General features: G+C 40.3%; 1 protein-coding gene across 1 annotated transcript; it reads left to right on the top strand.

Moving 5' to 3' along the window:
• Window positions 1-18,873: 18,873 nt before the first annotated feature.
• LOC110329441 (olfactory receptor 5AC1-like) lies at window positions 18,874-19,794 on the top strand. The gene has a single exon (XM_021209039.1). It carries the CDS (start codon window positions 18,874-18,876, stop codon window positions 19,792-19,794), a length of 921 nt encoding a protein of 306 aa, XP_021064698.1.
• The last annotated feature ends 1,160 nt before the right edge of the window (window positions 19,795-20,954 follow it).

Below are 20,954 nucleotides of genomic sequence, written 5' to 3'. Positions count from 1 at the left end.
GGAAGGAGGAGGAGGAGGAAGAGGAGGAGGAGGAAGAGGAGGAGGAAGAGGAGGAGGAGGAGTAGGAGGAGGAAGAGGAGGAGGAGGAGTTCATACTAAGTGACAGTACGTACTAACTGTGTACTAAATTCACAAGTCTATCCCAAGCAATTTGCGGATGTTCTCACACTGAGTTTGTCTCTTCAAAATCGATGATGAGAACTCATCTGGACTCTTTATTGCATCCCCCCCCCACTCTCTGACCTCTGTCCCCACCCCGCCCCTACTTTGCCCCCCCCAACTACTCATAATATTTAAAAGTGATGCAAAAAAAAAAGAGTTTATGATTTTTTTGGTGATGAGTTTTAAGTCAGAAATGGTCTGCACTAAAAATAAAAACAAGCCAGCAGCTTAAAGTGGAAACGGTTGGTTCATAAGAGGTCTTACAGTTTTCAGGCAATTACAACGAAGCATCTGTCCCATGGTGCTGAGGCAGCTTGTTGACCTTATCCCTTTGCTGTTTCCCTTTGCAATCCTAGTAAGCATCTTAAGAAAAAAAAAAAAGAAGAAGAAGAAGAAGAAGCACATCTGTCAACATGAGAATGCGGTGACCCCCAGGAAACAGTACATCACGGTTTCTGTGGAAGCTTGTAGTAGCTGTGGTTGTCCCTTGCATAAGCTGCTTCCTGTTCATTTTTCTTCCATTCGGATGATGTTTGCTCGACTCTCTGGCGAGGACCCACGTGTGAACTTGGGTAGCGCAGCTGTGCCCTCTGATTCTTCTTGGGTCTGTAGCTATCATTAGCCCACAAAGGACAGTATGAGGAGAGCCAACCTCTTTTTGGAGTTGAATCCAATACAATCAACAGAGACTGCAGCGGCAAGAATGATAATATTTCCAATGCTCCAGAAACTTCCAAGTGTGCTTGTAAGATGTCACGTGAGCTAAATATATTGATCTGGAAATTATACTCATAGAATGTTGATCCAAACTGATTTCTGGAGGTCATTTAGTCCATACCAACCCCTCACCTCCTCTCTATTTATCCAGTCATCCCACGGTGTTAATGGAGGTTTCGTTTCAGGAGCCTAAGGAGGAAGTCTCATATGAGATGATGCATCTGCATGCAATCTAGTCATACACCAAGATAAAACATTTATTAGATTTATTCATTTGTTCTTCACATGCTCAATCTCTCTCTCTCTCTCTCTCTCTCTCTCTCTCTCTCTCTCTCTCTCTCGTGTGTGTGTGTGTGTGTGTGTGTGTGTGTGTGCGCGCGCGCATGGGCAGCTAAGAAGAAAACTTTTGGAGGTCAGTTTTCCCTCTCTGCCTATGGGTCCCGCGACTCAGACTCAGGGTCTCAGGTTTGGCAACAGGTGCCCTTACCTATGGAATCATCGCACCAGCTACTCCTGTATACTTTGAATCCTATCTATATTATTAGGAGTTCCAGTACAATGAAGACTCTGTGAGTTGTTGCCACACAGTAGTATTTTGAAGATCATGGAAACAGGCTGTCTTATGATCCGCACAGGCACAATGTTTGGGGATCAGTTCGGAACAGTAGTTGCTTGAAACTACAGATGTTCGACCTGGGCTTAGGGAGAACCAAATGTACAGTGAGCAGCCAACTCATGTTGGGAATTAAATTCACTTGGAAACCTAATGGCATGGCAGAAATAGAATTTTCAATGACACGGGCTTTCCCTCTCCCCTTAAATCTTTGCTCTCAACCAACAGTTCTATTTCCTAGTATTGTGCAGTTCTTACGGAGTGTAGTTCTTTCACTCCTCTCTCACATTGCTAGAATCAGCACAGGAAGAGTGGGAGCACAGTCTGTAGTACAAGATTATGTCTATATCATAATTCATTATGATATTCATTATGGTGTAATAGCGCAGTATTGCCACCAGATGGAAACATAGCACACACATTCTCACCCGCATCACGGTTTTTCTTAAGCTATGTCTTAAACCCCTCAAAATGAACAAAACTTAACGCACCAGTCAACACAGGGGAGAGGGAAAGAGAGGATTAATGAAAAGTAGTCAAACTGTTTAAGCAACAACAACAACAACAACAACAACAACACCTAAATTGTGTTACTAAGGTAGAAAGATGATTAAATATACTTATTTCTCATGTTGAACAGTAAGCATAGTCTTAAGGTTCTACCTCCTCCAATACGAAGAAAATAATTTTATTTGTAAGTACCAAGAAATATCTACGAACACATTGGAAGCACGAGCTTTCTGTCAAAACGACGAGGCAGGGCTCTTGGGGCTGAGGAAGGTTCTGGGTGATCCTGAGGCTTCTTCATACGCTCCAAGAGCTCACAGATGATTTCGATTTTGGGGTGGGTCAACTGAAATCCCTGGCTGTGGGCTTGGGTGGTAGCTGACGACTTTCCCTTATCCACATCAGCAGAGCGAGCTCTCCAGCTCTGTCCCAGGCACCCCACCAAATGCTGACTCGAACAGGGGAGCAGAATCAGCTTTCCTCCTCTCATGCCCTGAGGGCCAGCTCACCTTCCGCCAGAGCCAGCTCTACTGTGCTGCCCAGGTAAGGGCTTCCTCACTCTGCTCTACCATGTGCTATAGCTGGTGAGAGGCGGGGCCTGTTCTGCATAGCCCTTGGACACCTCCTGGGGCTGCATGGTGTGGATGGCCCTTAGCAGCAGCACAGGCAGGGACCTCACCATGTTCTCAGGTGGCAGGGCTGTTCCTCTTCACCCTCAAACTCCAGTTCCATCTCTCTTCATAATGCTCAAATCGTTCCGTTTCTCTTTCTCTCCCATCGGTCTTCCACACGCTTGCACATTGTAGTGGCTCCCGCTGCAAGCAGACTATACAGACCTTCCCCTTCCTGTGCTACGTGGGACTCTAGTTGTCTTCAGCTAATCAGTGTGGCTGGGCGGAGGCTGGTCTCTGGATGTCTGTCTTTCCCCTCCCACATTGGGTTGCGTTGCAACAGGCAGACCTCTGTGCCCACCTACAGCCTGCCCAAGCTGTGCTGTGGCAGGCGGGTCTCTGGCTGCCATCCTCCTCCTGTGTGGTGGCAGGCAGGTCTCTGTGTCTTTCCTACCTTTCATTCATCTACTCTTCTATTTCATTTTATAATTTTTTCTTCTCTCATATATTATATCCCGACTGCAGTTTCTCCTCCCTTCACTCTTCCCAGTCCCTCCCTGGCCACTTCCCCTCTCCCCCAATTCTACTCCCCCTCTGTTTCCCTTCAAAAGAAGAGCAGACCATCCAGGACTATCAACTGAACATGGTATAACAAGTTACAAGACTAGGCACAAACCTTCATCAGGGCTGGACAAGGCGATCCAGTGGGAGGAAAAGATTTTTAAAGGAGGCAAAAGAGTCGGAGACACATCCCCATTCCTAGTGCTAGGAGTACCACAAGAAGACTAAGTTGCACAGCCATAACATATATGGACTTAGGTCAGATCCACGCAGACCCTGCGAACCTCTATGAACCTCGCTTAGATGATTCTGTGGGCTGTGTTCTCTTGGTGGCCTCGCCCTCTCTGCTCCTGCACGGCCCTGCCCCATCCCAGTTGTGGGGGTTCTCTGGCTCCACCTAGTGTTTGGCTGTGGGTCTCTAAATTTGCTCCCACCAGTTGCTGAATGATGTCCCCCTGATGACAATTGGCCTTGGCACAGATCTATTAGTATAGCAGCATACCATTAGTAATCATTTCATTGAATTTTCTCCCCAGTCATGTTTGGTTGTATCTAGGTCTCTGGGCTGTCCAGCCTCTGGTTCTTGGCTATCCAGGCAGTGTCAGGAATGGGCTCCTTCTCATCTCATGGGCCTCGAGTTGAACCAGTCATTGGTTGAACACTCCCCAAAGTTCTGCAGCACCTTCTATTGAGAATTTATTCTTTGCTGAACTCCTGTGATTGGCAACACAGCTCTTTCCTCTCTCGTCTCATATTCCTTAGGTATCTTCTGTAACGCTGGCTTCGTGGTCAGGGTGTATTCGGTTTACCCTTATCTGCAAGTTCTTCGCCTCACTTTTGCTTTTAAAGGATAACGTTGCCTAAGAGAGTCATCTTGGTTGGCAGTTGTTTGTATGAGGGCTTGAAATCCATCAGTCCAGATTCTTTTGTCCGTTAGGGTTTCTGCTGAGATGCCAGTCTGCCTTCATGCTTATAGGTTTGGTTGTATAATTAACATTATACTTTCTCTTGTAGCATTCAGGGTCATGTCTTTTGTAGTATTTGATTTGAACTATGAGGTGACATGGGTGGTTATTTTGTGGTCCTGCTTGTTGGTTTGGAATTCTAAATCCATATGTAGTTGTGTGACTGTTTCTTACATGGGAACCATTTTTCTTTAAATTTTATTGAATAATCTTCTCTCTCTTTTATTTGTATCTCAGTTTCATCTTCAACACAACAGATTCATAAATTTGGTCTCTTACTTATTGCAGTTAATTAGTTTATTACCATCATGAATTTAGTAATTCCTGAATCTTATCATCACCCACTGCTATTTGTTCTTCCATATGATCTAGTCTATTGTTTTTTCCATTGAGTTTTAAATTTATTATTATTATTATTATTATTATTATTATTATATTATTATTATTATTTAATCTTTTTGTGCAGTCCAGTGTTATTTCCTCCCTGGTTTGCCCTCTGACTATTCCTCATCCCATATTCCCTCCCTCTTAAATTTTGATTTATTGACATTTCCATTTTTAAAAATTTTCAACTTATTTTCAGAATAGCTATCTTTCTGCTGAAATTTTCACTTATTTTTATTTATTTTTTAAACATATGCATACAAGCTAGTGCATATTAGTTTATATGTGCATTAATGTGTGTGCAGGCACATGCTTGTTTGTGTGCATGTGTGTCCTGGTTCACTCATATGTGTTTGTGTAAGCATGTGGATGTCAGAAGTCAATCATCCTATACACATGATTTAATTTTTGAGACAGTCTTTCACTGGTTTGCCACTTGCCAAGTGTGCTAGCTGTCTGACCAGTGAACCTCACAGATTTGCCTGCCTCTGTCTTCATAGTGTTGGATTAAAAGCACACACCACCTATCATCATGCCTGTTTATAAAAATGTTTTGGTCCTTGTTTGCAATGCAAGCACTTTACTGACTGAACTGTCTTCCCAACCCCTTGTTCACCTCTTAAGTATCCCTAAGAAGTCTTGAATTGACCCTTTTAATTCATTCATCATTTTATTTGAATTGTTATTAAGGCCACTATAATTTTTTTTAATTTAAGGACATTATGAAATTTAAAATTTTATAATTTAAAATGTATAAATTTAAAATTTAACTTTTGCACCCAGGGAGATAGTTTAGTAGGTAAAGTTCTTGCAGCACAAGTTTGACGACCTTAGATCATCTCCAGAATCCACATGAAAAGTCAGCCGGAGAGCCAGGGATAGATGGATTCCTGGGATTTACCAGCTGACCAGTTTATCCTGCTTAGCAAATTTCAAGTTGGTGAGAGACTCTATCTCAAAAAGAAAAAGAAGTCACCTGAAGATCAACACCTGAAGTTTACCTCTCGTCTCTACACAAATTCATTCACACATGTACACATACCTACATACAAAGGGACAAACATGTGAACACACACAAACACACACAGAGACACAGACATACACACAGACATAGACACACACACACACAGACACACAGACATAGACACACACACAGACACACACACAGAACACACACACAGACACACACACAGACACACACACAGAAGACACACACACAGAACACACATACACACAGACACACAGACACACACACAGACCCAGACACACAGATACAGACACACACACAGACACACACACACAGACACACACACAAACACACAGACACACACATACACACAGACACATACACAGAGACACACACACAGACACACACACACAGACACACACATACACACAGACACACACACAGAGACACACACACAGATACACACACAGAGACATACACACAGACACACACACACAGACACACACCGACACACCCCACCCTAATCCAGACACTTGAATTGCTTTTGTGGCTGTTACTCATATCAGTCAGTTTTGATTCAGTAATTGAAGAACTATGAGCTTTGGGAGGGGCCATGCTGAATTACTTTTTCACGTCTTGCTCTGTGTTCTAATTGGACATCTCTTGACATAGTGTGATGGTTTGAATATGCTTGGCCCATGGGAAGTGATACTATGAGATTATTCCTGGAATGAACTGCAATCCAGAAATGAGGGTTCACACATGATCCAGATCTTGAGTCACAGTGGCTATATAAAGATCTTGTGAAAAGAAATGAAAGAAATGCTTAGGTACAGGGATCATCATGGTACATATATTTAATCCCAGGAGACAGAAGCAAACAGATTTCTGAGTTCAAAGTCAGTCTACAGAACAAGTTCCAGGACAGCCAATCTTAGGCAGTGAATGAAATCATTGAAAACAGAAATCTGGTAAAGATATAATAGAACAGGGGGCTGGAGAGATGGCTCAGAGGTTGAGAGCACTGACTGTTCTCCCAGAGGTCCTGAGTTCAGTTCCCAGCAACCACATGGTGGCTCACAACTATCTGTAATGGGATCTCATGCTCTCTTCTGGTGTGTCTGAGGAAAGCTACAGTGTACTTATAAAAATAAAATATTAAAAAAAAGATATAATAGAACAAAGGGGGCACGTTCCAGCTCCTGCAAGCACCAGAATTTGGCAGCTTTGGCCATGTAGCACTGGATTTAGAGTGAAGAATACAAGAGATTACTGGGACAATTGATGCTGGTTAGCTGGAGCTAAGAAATTGGCAATGATTAAGAAGAGACCAGAACACCGAGGCGAAATATTCTGGGAAGTGTTTTTTGAAAGCACAAAGAAACTGTGTTCTGAAGAGAGCTGAGATGTACCTCATGCTGGCAGCTGGACTTGGTAATGTATAAGCATCATCCAGGTGGTACTCGTTTTGAAGGCATGAACCGGTCGTGGAGAGCAGCTGAGGCTTAGCACTGTGAAGACAGCCTGTGAAAGGCAATTGGTAAAAGGGCTGCCAAGTTGCAATGGGAGATCCCAGTATATAAGAGATACTAGTACCATGGGATGACCACCAAGAATGGCAACAGCAGTGGAGTGGAGTAAACCAGAGCCTAGAGTGCTACAGAGGGAAGAGCTGGAGCAGTGATCCAAGTGCTTTGGAGGAGCCTAGAAGATCATTTGTGGACCCCAGACATTGGAACAAGAAACTGTGAAGTTGAAGTTGCCTTGGAGACCCCAAGATTTTAGAGATGACAGAGCTGTGGCATAGCTGCCCAAGAAAGTTGCTTACAGTGAGTTAAACTAGCCCAAGAGAAGGAATTGTGTTGCAGTCAACAAAGCTTAAAGGAGTTGGACATCAGACAGAGATGTAGAGTTTGAGTTTGCCCAGCTGATTTTTGTTCTTGCTTTGTCCAGTATGTGCTCACTATAATGTTTTGGAATGGTATTGTATATATCCTGTGATGCTGGAAGTATGTGATCTGCTTTTATATTTTGACTTTATAAAAGTGTTCTACAACATTTGCTCCTCTTGCACCAAGTTTGCCTGCATACTGCCATACTTTTTGCCATGATGATAATGGACTGAATCTCTGAAACTATAAGCCAGCTCCAACGACGTGTTTGTTGTATAAGAGTTGCTTGGGTCATGGTATGTTTCTTCACAGCAATGATGCCCAAACTAAGACAGATGGTTATCTCTTCTCATTTGCATGAGAATTGTCTTAATAAATACATCTTGTTTCCAGAAACCATGTGTAAATCCATGACCTGTGCTCCTACTCACTGTAAAGGACACAGAAGATACTTTTCACATGGTATTGATGACTGCGTGTTCACAGTTGAGAAAGAGAGATCCCCCCAACTCCTTATTCCTTATCCCCCTCCAAAAGAAGTAATGGCTTAGACAGAAAGCCATCGAAGAAAACTTTAAAAATTGTGATAAGGATGCCGAAGTGTAGCTCTCCACAATTCATGGCTTTGGGTGGAGAGCGTGGGTGGGGAAAGACTCTGTTTTCTTTAAGGGTTGGGCCACTTGGAGTTTGAGCATGCTCCAGTGAGTATATGAGCAGTACAAATTGGACTTATTTTTCTTTTTCTTATTCTTTCTTTTTTGTGTGTGTGTGGGTAATCACATGGAGGGGTGTTGAACCTGGGAGGACTTGGAAGTGAGTGTGCTCAGGTTTCATGATGTGAAATTCCTAAATTATCAAAATAAACATAAAGGTAATAGGAATAAAACAATTGATGAAAAGGGGAAGCATAAAAAGAAAGAACAAGCATGACTAAAGTAAAAGACAGAGTGGGAAAGAATGTGAGGCAGATCAAGAGATAAGAATTTGATTGTGACGTGGGGATTCATCCTGTCTGCCAGCACCAAACCTGGGCACTGTTGCCAAGAGACGCAACTCAGAGACCTCGTTGGTGAGCTGGCTGAGAGACTGGAGGAGTGGAGAGGGATTGCAACCCCATAGGAAGAACAACATTGGCTGTCCGGACCACCCAGTTCTCCCAGAGTCTAGACCACCAACAAAGGAGTGTACCTGGAGAAATCCATGGCTCCAGATATATATGTAGCAGAGGATGGCCTTGTCTGACATTAATGGGAGAGGAGGCCCTGGGTCTTATGGAGGTTTGATGTCCCAGTGTAGGGGGATGCTGGAGTGGTGGGGTAGGTGGGTGGTGGGTGGGGAGTACCCTCATATAGGCAAAGGGGAGAAGGAGAGAGCAGAGTCGGGAAGGGGTTTGTAGAGGGGAACCAGGAAGGGCTATATCATTTGCAATGTAAACAAATGGAGTGATTAATAAAAGCATTGATTATAAAATAAGGAATGTGAGAACTCCAGCCTGGGGCTATCCACCTAACCAACTACCCAAAGATGGAGAGGTCACAGACCAGAGGAAAGAACTCACTACTGCCAGTTCCTAAATCAGTATGGCTTGTAGCTGTGTTCTATAGACCCATCCTTTTACTCACAAGTAAATGTAGCTCTTCACCTTGTCGAGGAGGATGTTCTGTGCAACATACAGAGGCCACTGTAGAGATGCAGAATTGGTTAAAATGCAGAGAACTGACTGTGGAGAACAGTCCCAGCCTGCACATCTAAAGTGCAACTCTAAACCCAAGGCTCAGGGTACATCTTGGCAGATGAAGCAGAAAGATGGCCAGGAAACCTGCAGTTAGATAGTGTCTGTAGACATGGCAAGATGCTGCATGATGAAATCCCAACAATATGGTTGACTTATCAAGACCTGTGTGATGGCCACGCCACTTGACATGCAAATATGGAAAGTGGAAATTTCAACAATGATTTCTCAAGTGCCTACCACTAGAAGAGCCGCAGGTAACTGGGAGGGAGATTCAGTTTTCTCTAGAGATGAGCCCCTGGTAGGTTACCCAACCCCAAGCATGTATTTGTAACCATTTATGTATCTGAATAACACTAAGAGATGAGTGTGTATGTATACATACATGTATGTATACATACACATATACATAAATACATGTGTGTGTGTGTGTGTGCTTGTGTGTGTATCTATGTATATATTATGCATTTAAGTGGGAGTTGGGGGGCCATGGTAGGATTTGGATGAAGGGGAGATGTTGGGGTGGAAATGACATATAATGAATTCATATGTGAAATCCTAGAGAAAATACTTTAAAGTAACAAAACAAGTGAAGGAAATATGCAAACATTTGGTAAAGGCAAGAACAGGATAAAGACCAAAAACAAAACAAAACAAAAAAAAAACCAAAAAAAAAAAAAACAAAAAACCCCCCCAAAAAACCAAAAAAACAAAACCAAACCTTAAAATATTAAAAAAATGTAGTAATAGAATAAAAGAAAATGTGATTAAATAGTCATGGTTTATTTTAGATTCTATAACGTTAGACTCGGCCAGGTCTTCTTAGGGGTAGTGGGCTGTGTCTGGAGTCCATGTTCCTGTCATGCATATTGGTACTCTCTCCTAGCTGAGGGTCACTTTGGTTGAGGAAGTCTTGTCAGTACCACAGCTGCAGTAACTTCAGAAACTTACATTCTTTGCACTGTGACAATAGTTGATTGCTGTGATGAATTGTAGTCTCGTCACTGGATCCATGCCCACGACCTCAAAGGTCACACCACAGGGATGGCAAGCCTCCAAGTCAAGTGTGGGGGGGTGGCTCACGTGGCTCAGAGAGTACAGCCAACAGAGCACTGACATTTTGCACAGGAAATAGAGACATGAGGGAACCTGGCACGTCGCCTGCCCATCTCAGCACTTTTCAGCGCCTAGCTGTAGATAACCCTGTGGGTAGGAGAAAGATGTAGAAATAGAACAGTTTGCTGGATGTGGGCCCAGAGCTGGAACTTGCAGCAAGCAGCAAACACACTTCACAATAAGAATAACCTTGGAGACTGAGAACCTCTTTTGCTACAGGCTCAGAACTATGAGCTTCTGCAGCAATCCATAGGCAACATGGCACACAATTCACCTCAAACCGCAGCCACTGAGCAAAGGGCCTTCCGTCACTCAAGCTCCTTACTGCTAATAAACACTTCCGAGCTAATATCCATGCGACTCTCTTCCACTCTACACACCGAGGCAGGGTGTCCCTAGATACTCTCATTTATTATAGTTCTTTTTTACTTTTTATTTTTTAAAGCTTATTATTTTATGTGTGTGGATGTTTTGTCTGTCTGTATGTTTGGGTACCATATGTGTGCTTGGTGCCTGAGAAAGCCAGAAGAGAGCATTGGATCCTCTAGGATGGGAGCACTACAGATGGTTATGAACCACCATGATTGTAGAACTTGAACTCAGGCCCTCTGAAAGTGTGGTTAGTGCTCTTAACTTCTGAGCAATCTCTCCAGCCCCAGTAGCTCTTTGTTTTTAGGTCTTAAGACAGTCTTAGTTTTAATGGATTGGCCCTTCTTAAGTTGGTGATTGGTTATAGTTTCTGAAACATACAGAATTAATATGATGGATTTCTTTCCCCATGCTGATAGGCCATTAGGAAGAAGTTCCTGTCATGAGTAATCTTTGCAATGGATTTTAGCTTTGTGAGAACGGTTAGTTTCTCCTGCATTAGAGACTGCCAGTTTCTTGCCACCAGAGTTACCCTGTCATATCTTGTAACCGTGGCTTTGATGTTCCCCTACCTATGTTCTAAGAGCCCAGGGTAAAAATGTGGACTGTTTACAGCTTTTCTGTGTCTCCTTTCTGTTTCTCTGAGCTTTAAGTTGTCCTAAATCTCAGTACTCTTCTCTCTCTTGCTTCTTAGAAATAATCTCTCCTTTGTTACACTGACTCATCTCATTCTGAGTCAGATGGAGAAAGCCACAAAGCTGCCATCTGACGTCTGATATCGCTGCTGAAGCATCCAAATATCACAAAGCTCTTATGCAGTTAATTGATTAAACTAAGGGTGCACAGTGGCATCTAAAACATTAGAAAAGTAAAATAAATCAGACTCAAAGCAGTGTATGTTATATTACCTTACAAACACAGGAAAGAGCCCCAACAAATAATTATCTACACTGACAATTTATTTCCTCAAAAGTAGATTGCAACTTGAAGGAGGAAGGATTAGTTTTGCTCATGGTTCATGGCACAGAAGGCATGGGACTTGGTATGGTTCAGTTCATGCTCACAGAAGCATAAGGCAGCTCCTCATATCATGGTGGATGAACATGAGGCAGAAAGCTCATTGCCAAAAGAGATGGGAATGACCTTCAAAGGTCCACCCCTATGTATCCTTTATTCAGTTAGTACCATCATATCCAAAAAGTTCTACACCTTCTCTAAACACTAATGCTAGTTGCAAACCCAGTGTGCAAACACATGAGCCTCTGGGGGACATTTTACACTCAAACCATGGTAGAATACAATGGAAAGATAAGAAATAGGTTTGTATTTAGTCTGTAGGATAGAAAATCTAAAGAAGTTGGTAAATGAAGTGGTGTAGTTAACAATTATCTTAGTAGTTTGTACACTGGATTACTTGGTCACCATGTTTCTTGAAAAAAGAAATTTGGAAAGTGGTCTAGGCTTAAAGGTAGAGTTGTGAAGCTCTTTATAATAGAACTATTTGAGTCCTTTAAATATTTCCCTGTACAGCTGAATAATAAATAGTCCATTTTTCTATGAACTAAACTTTCGTTATTCATTCATCAGTTGGTAGACACCTGGGAGGATTCTGTTCCCTGATGTTTGTGAGTAGAGTAGCAATGAATAAAGGGGAGCGAACACATCTGTAGCAGACCATTGGGTCCCTTTGAGATATGACAAGAAACTATGCAGCTGGAGAATATGGTAGATTTAGTTCTAATTTTTTTGAAGAACTTACACACTCATTTCCAAGGTGGTAGTGCCAATTTTCATTCCCATCAATTGTGAATAAGTATTACTCAGGCCTAGCATCCACACCACCATTTTTTCACTTAAAAGTTTAGTTTGATAGATTCAACTCAGAACTATATAATACCTTCATAAAATAACTGACCAATATTTCTCAAATTATTTTATAACACATACAAGGAAGGGTCACTTCAAAAGTTATTTTTGCAAAGTCATTATTACCCTGGTATGCAAACCAGACCAAAAAACCTGACAAAAAGCCATGAAAAAAACTCGAATTATAGGTCAATCGTCCTCATGAACAGAGATTAAAAATTCTCAATAAATTACTTGAAAACTGAATTCAAGAATATACGAAAACCCAGACCTAGAGAGATAAACCGTGCGTGTTTTCTCTCATTTGTGGATGTTTAGCTTTGAATCTATAGATTCATACATTTCATTTGGAACACTCATAGAAATCAGGGAGTTAACAAGAGACCTTGGATAGGGTGACTTTTATGGGAGGGAAACATAAAACAGTGGTATAGAGGGTTAAGTTTGATTAACGGAAAAGTGAGGTTTAATTAGAGTGGGGGGATGGGAAGGCAAAGAGAGGAAGGAATATGGTTAGAATTGAACAAAACTAAACATATTTAGAAATTATGATCATAGGATAATAAATTATAGAAAATTATCCTATAATGGGTATTAATGCTCCCACTAGACACCCCAGGCTAACAAATAAAAACCCAGCGCCAGGAATGTCTTACCTATTTTTATTGCTATTCATCGGTTGAGAGACACCCAGGCCGATTCCATTTTATGACTATTGTGAATATTGGAAGTGTTGGCCAGTTAAGTCCTGTAGACCACCCAATATTGCAGACTACTGGAAATGCTACTGGCTGTCTTCCAAAACATGGCAGTGAGATCTTGTTACTGAAGACATCATATACTCAAACCACAGAACATGGAGGTATCAAACTGGCACTGACCTGGAAAGCTTCATTCTTACTGCATAGCTTTCATAGAGCTAGAAGGTGCTGTGCATGCTACTAAGGGAGGAATGCAATCAACTGTGAACCCTGAAAGTTACATAATGACTGGCTTTACAAGGCATGCACATTGGTGTGATAGTGGCAAAAACATCATGAGAGTAACCAAACACTTTCTGATTAGATTTAAATCCTATTTCTCAAGAGGAAAACTGTACTTGGCTTTACTGTGTTTTTCCAATAAATTGTGAGTAGACAAATTGTAGGCTGTATGGAAGAACTTTTATTATTATTATTATTGTTATTGTTATTATTTGGTTTTTCAAGACAGGGTTTCTCTGTATAGCCCTGGCTGTCCTGGAACTCACTTTGTAGACCAGGCTGGCCTTGAACTCAGAAATCCACCTGCCTCTGCCTCTCGAGTGCTGGGATTAAAGGTGTGCACCACCACGCCCGGTTTAGTATTATTCTGATAGGCAGACATGATATTAATCTGACTCCTAGGGACTTATCATTATACCCATAGATTAACATATCACTCAATCCTCTACAGAGAAGCTTTTATTTACAGGTCGTGGTGATTAACATAGAGACCTACACTAGATCAAAGTGTACAGACTAAGAGACTGTGGGACTCTAAATCCTAAACAGAGCATCTATATCATCCACCATCCTCCCAAGGGAATATTGTGGCAAAGGCGTTAGAAAACTCCAAGGACCAGAATTCCTGGATGAATACAAGGAAACAGTGTTCCCCGGACACAATGCACATATAAACAAACAGCAATCATGACAGCATACATAAGTCTCAAGCAAGCTCACGACTGACCAAATACAGTATGGAGGGTGATAGTGGGGAGGAAGACATAAAGTCCCACCCCTAGATAAGAATCTATGGGTAGTTCATAGATGCTGATAAAGGGAAAGTCAGTTCTCTTTAATTGTGACTTAGTTATACTCCAGTTAAAAACCACACGACCAAGGATATGTGGCCAGCATAAACTGTGCTTAATAATGAAACAAGAGAGAACACAAAATTGGGAGAATAGGGAAGAGGGATTTATCTGGAGGGGTGAATATGATCAAAACAAATTGTATGAAATTCTCAAAGAACTAATGTCTTAGTTAGGGTTTTACTGCTGTGACCAAGGAAACTCTTATAAGGAAAACTTTTTTTTTTTTTTTTTTTTTTTTTAAGTTCAACGCAGTGTTTTATTTTGTGAGGTCATTATAAGTTCAGAACAACAGTTTCACACCGCCATTATCTTAGCGTACACCTGTACCAAGGCTTCATCCTTGGACCTGACCTAGAATGAATGTTTTTTTCTTTTCTCTCTTTTATTAGATACGTTCTTTATTTACATTTCAAATGTTATCCCCTTTCCTGGTTTCCCCACAGAAACCCCCCTATCTTCTCCCCACTCCCCCTGCTCACCAACACACCCACACCTCAACATCTCAACCTAGTGAAGGTAATATGCAACAAACTCATTGTCAACATCATGGTAAACAGATTAAAAAAAAAAACTCACAGCATTTTCAGTAAAATCATGTTCAAAGAAAGGATATGTATTCTCTATACTTCTGTTTAAGATCATGTTCAAAGTCTTACCTATATCAATAAGACAAGAGAAGGAGATAAAAGGATACAAACAAGAAATGAAAAACTTTAAGTATTCTTGTTTGCAGATAGTATTGTGTGTAAAAGACCATTGAGATTGCACTAGAAAACTTATACAGTTGTTAAAAACATTCAGTAAAGTAACGGGATAGATACAAGATTAGCACACAGAACTTTCTTTTATATACCAACATCAATACACTGAGAATGAAATCAGGGAAATAGACTCCTTCACAAAGGCCTGAAACAAATAAACAAACAAGCCCTGTTTTGAATCTAACCCAAAAAGTGAGAGATTTGAACAATGAAAACTTGTGACATTGAAGAAGATACCAGCTGGAAGGACATCCCCCACCACTCACTGACTAGTGGATTAATGTGAAAATATTCATCCTACTAAAATCAATTTTTGTATTCAATGCAAGCCAGATAAAGTTTCCAGTGACATTTTTTCATAGAAATTGAAAGACCAATCTTAAAACCCATATAGAAATATAAGGGACCCAGGATAGCCAGAGTAATCTTGAAAAATAAAATAAAAAACTGTCAGAGATATAACCATCCTTGATTTCAAGTTATCCCACAGAACTCTAGAAATAAAAATGACGTGGGACTTGGGTAAAAGCAGACATGTTGACCAAGGAAATAGAATTGAAGACCCAAATAGCCAATTGGATTTTGACAGAGGATAACAATACACATTAGAAAAATGGCAGCATTTTCAGCAAACGCTACTGGGCAAGTTAGATAGGTCTGCACAGAATGAAACTGGATCCTTAACTCTCATAATGTACAACATTTAACTCCAGTAAGTTGATACTGTTTTTTCCTATGGGGGTGTAATCCCCTTCAGCTCCTTCATTCCTTACCCTAGCTCTTCCATTGGGGTCCCTGGGCTCAGTCAGATGGTTGGCTGTGAGTATCTGCATATGTATTAGTCTGGTGCTGGGAAAGCCTCTCAGAGAACAGCTAATATGAGGCTCCTGTCAGCAAGCACTTCTTGGCATCAGCAACAGTGTCAGGGTTTGGTGTTTGCAGATGGGATGGATCCCTAGGTAGGGTGGAAAGACAGGAAACAGAGATTGAAGGAAAGGTCGTCAAATTCATTTTAACAGTATACTGTTACTAATACTTTATATGCAAGTGTAACCATATGAATACTTAGAAGGCAGGAAATACATAGATACTATGTGTATTCCCAGATATCATCGAGATTGAAGCAATTTGTTTTCCTTGTGCTTTTACATCATTTTATTGCCTTTAATATTTTATGCATGTATCAAAAACAAAGACTTTTCGCTGGGCGGTGGTGGCACACGCCTTTAATCCCAGCACTTGGGAGGCAGAGGCAGGCGGATTTCTGAGTTCGAGGCCAGCCTGGTCTACAAAGTGAATTCCAGGACAGTCAGGGCTACACAGAGAAACCCTGTCTCAAAAATAACCCCAAAAAACCAAAACAACAACAACAACAACAACAACAACAACAACATCAGCAATAAAACAAAACAAAACAAAAAAACCAAAAAAAAACAACCCCAAAATCCAAAAAACAAAAAAAACAACAAAACAAAACAAAAACAAAACAAAGACTTTTCTAAATATATTTGAAAATACATTAGTGGCAAAATCTAATTAGAGTGAACTCCATAAATTTGTGGATTTCATATGTGAGAAATGATGCACATTGCAATGACATCATTCAGTAAGAATTTCTCTCCCCATACAAAGGGTGTGGAACAGTCTCCTGTCTCATTGCTAAAAGATGAGTTCTCATAAAAGTGGTTAAAAGTAGCAAATGCTATCAGAATATTTGATAGTTATTAGAAATATGCCTGGTATACATATTCTTATATAATATATATGCACTGATAGAAATAGTTTTCCAATGCAGGACAGTATGCTTGTTTCTTAGAGAGACAAATTTAGATAGAAAATATGTTATATCATTAAAAAAATCAATGGAGTCCATTTGACTTAAAATTGACCTATTACTTTAGTCTTTACAAGAAAGAAAATATAAGTAGAGAAAGTTACAATAGCTTTATTAGCTTGATCTGATGATTAGTGAAGAATGCCCAGCAGATTGGCTTTATTCTACTGGGAGTTTTTGCTAGCATTTCGGGAGTGTCAGTGTTTATTTGCCAAACAGAATTGAAGATGGGAAGAAATAAATACCAGTTCCTCCAAACTGTGTTTCCTAAAGAAAAATTGTCATGGAAAAACCAAGTTTTTGTCCCCTGTTCCTTCACTTAAAGTGTTCTTCATGAAATCCTTTTCTTGCATCCATGGGTGAGAAAACAATGTTTTATTTTACTTTCTTTTCTAAAAAGCTAAACGATACCCAAAGCAAATATGAAGGCTTATTTAAATATATTTGAAAATACATGTGGAGATACCTTTCTAGGGGGGTTATCTAATGAATAGAACACAAAGCAGTTGCAAACAAAAGAGCTTCGTCACTATGAAATAACTGTTACCTGTTTGTGGACCAAAAGACTGGATCACCACCATGAGGTTTCGTGAGGTCCTTGCAGGTAACCTATACACTATGCTTCTTAGTAATAACAATGGGGAATTCACTCTAATTGAGTTCTGAGGAGTGTTATATTGTAGAAAACCTGGTATATTATGTGAAACCTTGAACCAAATGTCATAGACTTGTTTATGTTTATGTAAATCATAGATGAAATTGGGACCCAAGTGTTCTGAAAATTTGGGTTATATGCCCTTAGTTAAAGTAAAGCCAACCTGCTAAATATTAAATTAATTTATAGGTAACTTTTACTTAAAAATATCCTGGAGTCTAGGTGACTTTTAAATTACTCAGAGGTGTATGCTATCTGTGCAGTATGATCCTGCTTCCTCACCTGATTGGCTCACAGGGCTTTCCTGCAAACAGGAAGAAAGGAGGGGTCTGCTACACTGAGAGGATCAGCTACACCAGTGCGGTTTTGAACAGAGAAAACTTACAGTCTTAAAACTCATGAAGATCTAATGTTTGAACTTGCTCCAAACACACAAGCTTCCATTAATCTGTTTACATGCCCAATAAAACCACAGACTTTCTTTTTTTTCTATTCCCAGTAAAGATGGAGAAGAAAACACTTCCCAGAATAGTTTCTTTAAATGAAACGAAATCCCTGTGGCAGGTTTAGTTTATATGCTTTTTCATTTACTATACTTGAATAGCTTTCCATATGTCTTTTGGTTCATAATGATCATTCCTGGAAAAATTACTTTCAGGTAATCACAGGTTTGAGGATGAGGTCTTCAGTTAAATTCATAAAGAATGAATAAGGTAATGAAATATGAAGTGTGTGCATTGGTGCAAAGCCATTTGTCTGGTCTTATTATCACCCATAACTAATCCTGGTTATTGTTTCGACATCAAAGCCTTCTAGTTACAGTTGAGCAGTCCTCATTTTAGCTTACCAGTGCAGTGCTGTGTATATGCAGACCACATTATATCCAGGATTCTGCATAACTTTAGCATTACAGAAATGCGATGTGGTGATACTGTCTTCAATTCCCTCCTCTTGTGTCATTTTATTACAAAACATATTATGTACTTTGTAATTCTAAATTATATATATATAATCTCTCACACACATACTCACACACTTTATGATAGTTTCAGATATGCATGAGATCAGGTAAATTAATGTTTATGATCTCATTATTTATTTTGAGGTAATTAGATGTTGAAAGCTTATACACTAAAACTATGCACAAAATATTCACTGTTTCTGGTATGTTTAAAGAGAAGGAACAGAACACTATCCTAACTGTGGATTGTGGAGCACATGGGACATATTAAAGTAGACTCAATCTGGTCCCATTCTTACTGAGTCTTGGTTACATTTACAATAATCTCCTCTCTGCTTGTAGTGAGCAGCCTGAGGGGGTGTGATGGAGCTGAACAGGACCCACCTGACTGAATTTGTTCTCAGAGGAATAACAGATCGTCCAGAGCTGCAAGTCCCTCTGTTCCTGGTGTTCTTTCTCATCTATGTTACCACCATGGTGGGCAACCTTGGCTTGATCTTTCTCATCTGGAAGGACCCTAATCTTCACACACCCATGTACCTTTTCCTTGGAAATTTGGCCTTTGCTGATGCCTGTACGTCATCCTCTGTGACACCAAAGGTGCTCATGAAATTTTTAAATAAGAAGGACATGATATCCATGGGTGAGTGTTTTGCTCAATTTTATTTTTTCTGTTTAAGTGCAACTGCAGAATGTTTCATCCTGGTAGCGATGGCCTATGACCGCTATGTAGCCATATGCAACCCTCTGGTCTATGTAGTGGTGATGTCCAACAGACTCTGTATTCAGTTCATAAGTGTATCCTATCTACTTGGATTTCTACATGGCTTACTTCATGTAGGATTGTTATTTAGGTTAACGTTTTGTAGTTCCAATGTAATAGATCATTTCTACTGTGAAATCCTGCCACTCTATAGAATTTCTTGCACTGACCCATCTATCAATGTACTGGTAGCTTTCATTATGGCTATTTTAATACAAGTGAGTACCTTTATGAGTATAATAGTCTCCTATGTCCGTGTCCTCTTTGCCATCCTGAGAACAAAGTCTGAGAGGGGCAGAAGCAAAGCCTTCTCTACTTGCAGTTCCCACTTGTCATCTGTGTCTTTGTTCTATGGCACTCTCTTCATCATATATGTACTCTCTGGCTCTGACACAGATAATTATGAGGGTAAAATGTATTCACTGTTCTATACCATTATCATTCCTCTGCTAAACCCCTTCATTTACAGCCTAAGAAACAAAGAAGTCATAGGAGCCTTGAGAAAACTCAGAGAAGGATGATTATTTTCTAAAAACTTGAAGATGTTTTCTTATCACCAGATTCTCTCTTTCTAAGTGCATCATAACATTTGGCCCTGTACTTTGGATGTAATAGGGATTGTATTTGCATATTGTGAATAAAGCAGTAGAGCATAGACTAAAAATGGCTGTCTTGTGTTATTATTTGTATTATTATTACAAAATAATGACATCTTCAAGGAAAGATATAATAAAAATTGTTTTCTAGTTCACAGTCAAAAGATAGCATGAACCATCTACAAAATTATTGTCTTTATAGATTAGTAAGTTTTCCTTGACTTGACATATGTCTTTGAATTATTGAAAGAAAAACTCCACGTGTCATGTGTATAGATTCTCTCTTGCCTCTACTGATTATATTTTTTTCCTGATTTATACACATTTGCCCCACATGTAGTCATATGTATCATCCACTGTTCCCTGTCATCCTCCTCCCATACACCTGCTGATTCTATTCTTACTGCCAACGTGTCCCCCACCCTACTTTCCTGCCTTTGTCTATGCGGGTGTACTCCACTGCTGTTGGTGCATAATTTCAATGGCCGTGTCGAATACAGAAGACAGGGTTTTACTGACCCCCCCCTTCTCTGGCTGTTACACTCCTCTCTCCACTCTTCTAGCATGTTCCTTAGGACTTGGAAGAAGCAATTATATTTGGACTATTCACAGCTGAGGACTCAACAGTTTCTCATTTTCAAAATTTGGGCCAGTTGTCGAAATAATTGTTTTTTTAAAAAAGAATTTCACTCATGAACAGAATGTTTACACCATTTTGACGCCTCTGTCTTCCCCTCCAATCTGTCATGTCACCTATGTTCTATTTCATTTTCAAGCTCTTTTTTTTTTTTTTTTGTTTGAGACTCTGTATTAACCATTGTCCTCCATAGTTAAGAAGCTCCTGTAGGCTGAAAGATACACTAGTCTGTGGCTAATAATAGCTGTCCATTTCGTAAATTAGTAAAGTTTACACCACAGTACTTGTGAACTCACCAGCTAGGTGATTTTGGTCAGGTGGCTTACAGTTCCGGGTATAGACCTCTTTCCTTGCAGTGCTTATAAGAGCCAATCAGTTAGCAATAATTTGACCCTAATAGTTGTGCTGATACTGAATCACTGGGCACAGATTGCCTGTCAGGTGTTTG

Source organism: Mus pahari, chromosome 12, assembly GCF_900095145.1.
Source record: "Mus pahari chromosome 12, PAHARI_EIJ_v1.1, whole genome shotgun sequence".
Lineage (NCBI taxonomy): Eukaryota > Metazoa > Chordata > Mammalia > Rodentia > Muridae > Mus > Mus pahari.
Note: the sequence above shows the minus strand (reverse complement) of the source record. Positions and strands in the feature narration are given on the sequence as shown.

Excerpts from the sequence above, each read along its gene's own strand:
- LOC110329441 (XM_021209039.1), top strand. The coding sequence starts at position 18,874 with ATGGAGCTGAACAGGACCCACCTGACTGAATTTGTTCTCAGAGGAATA.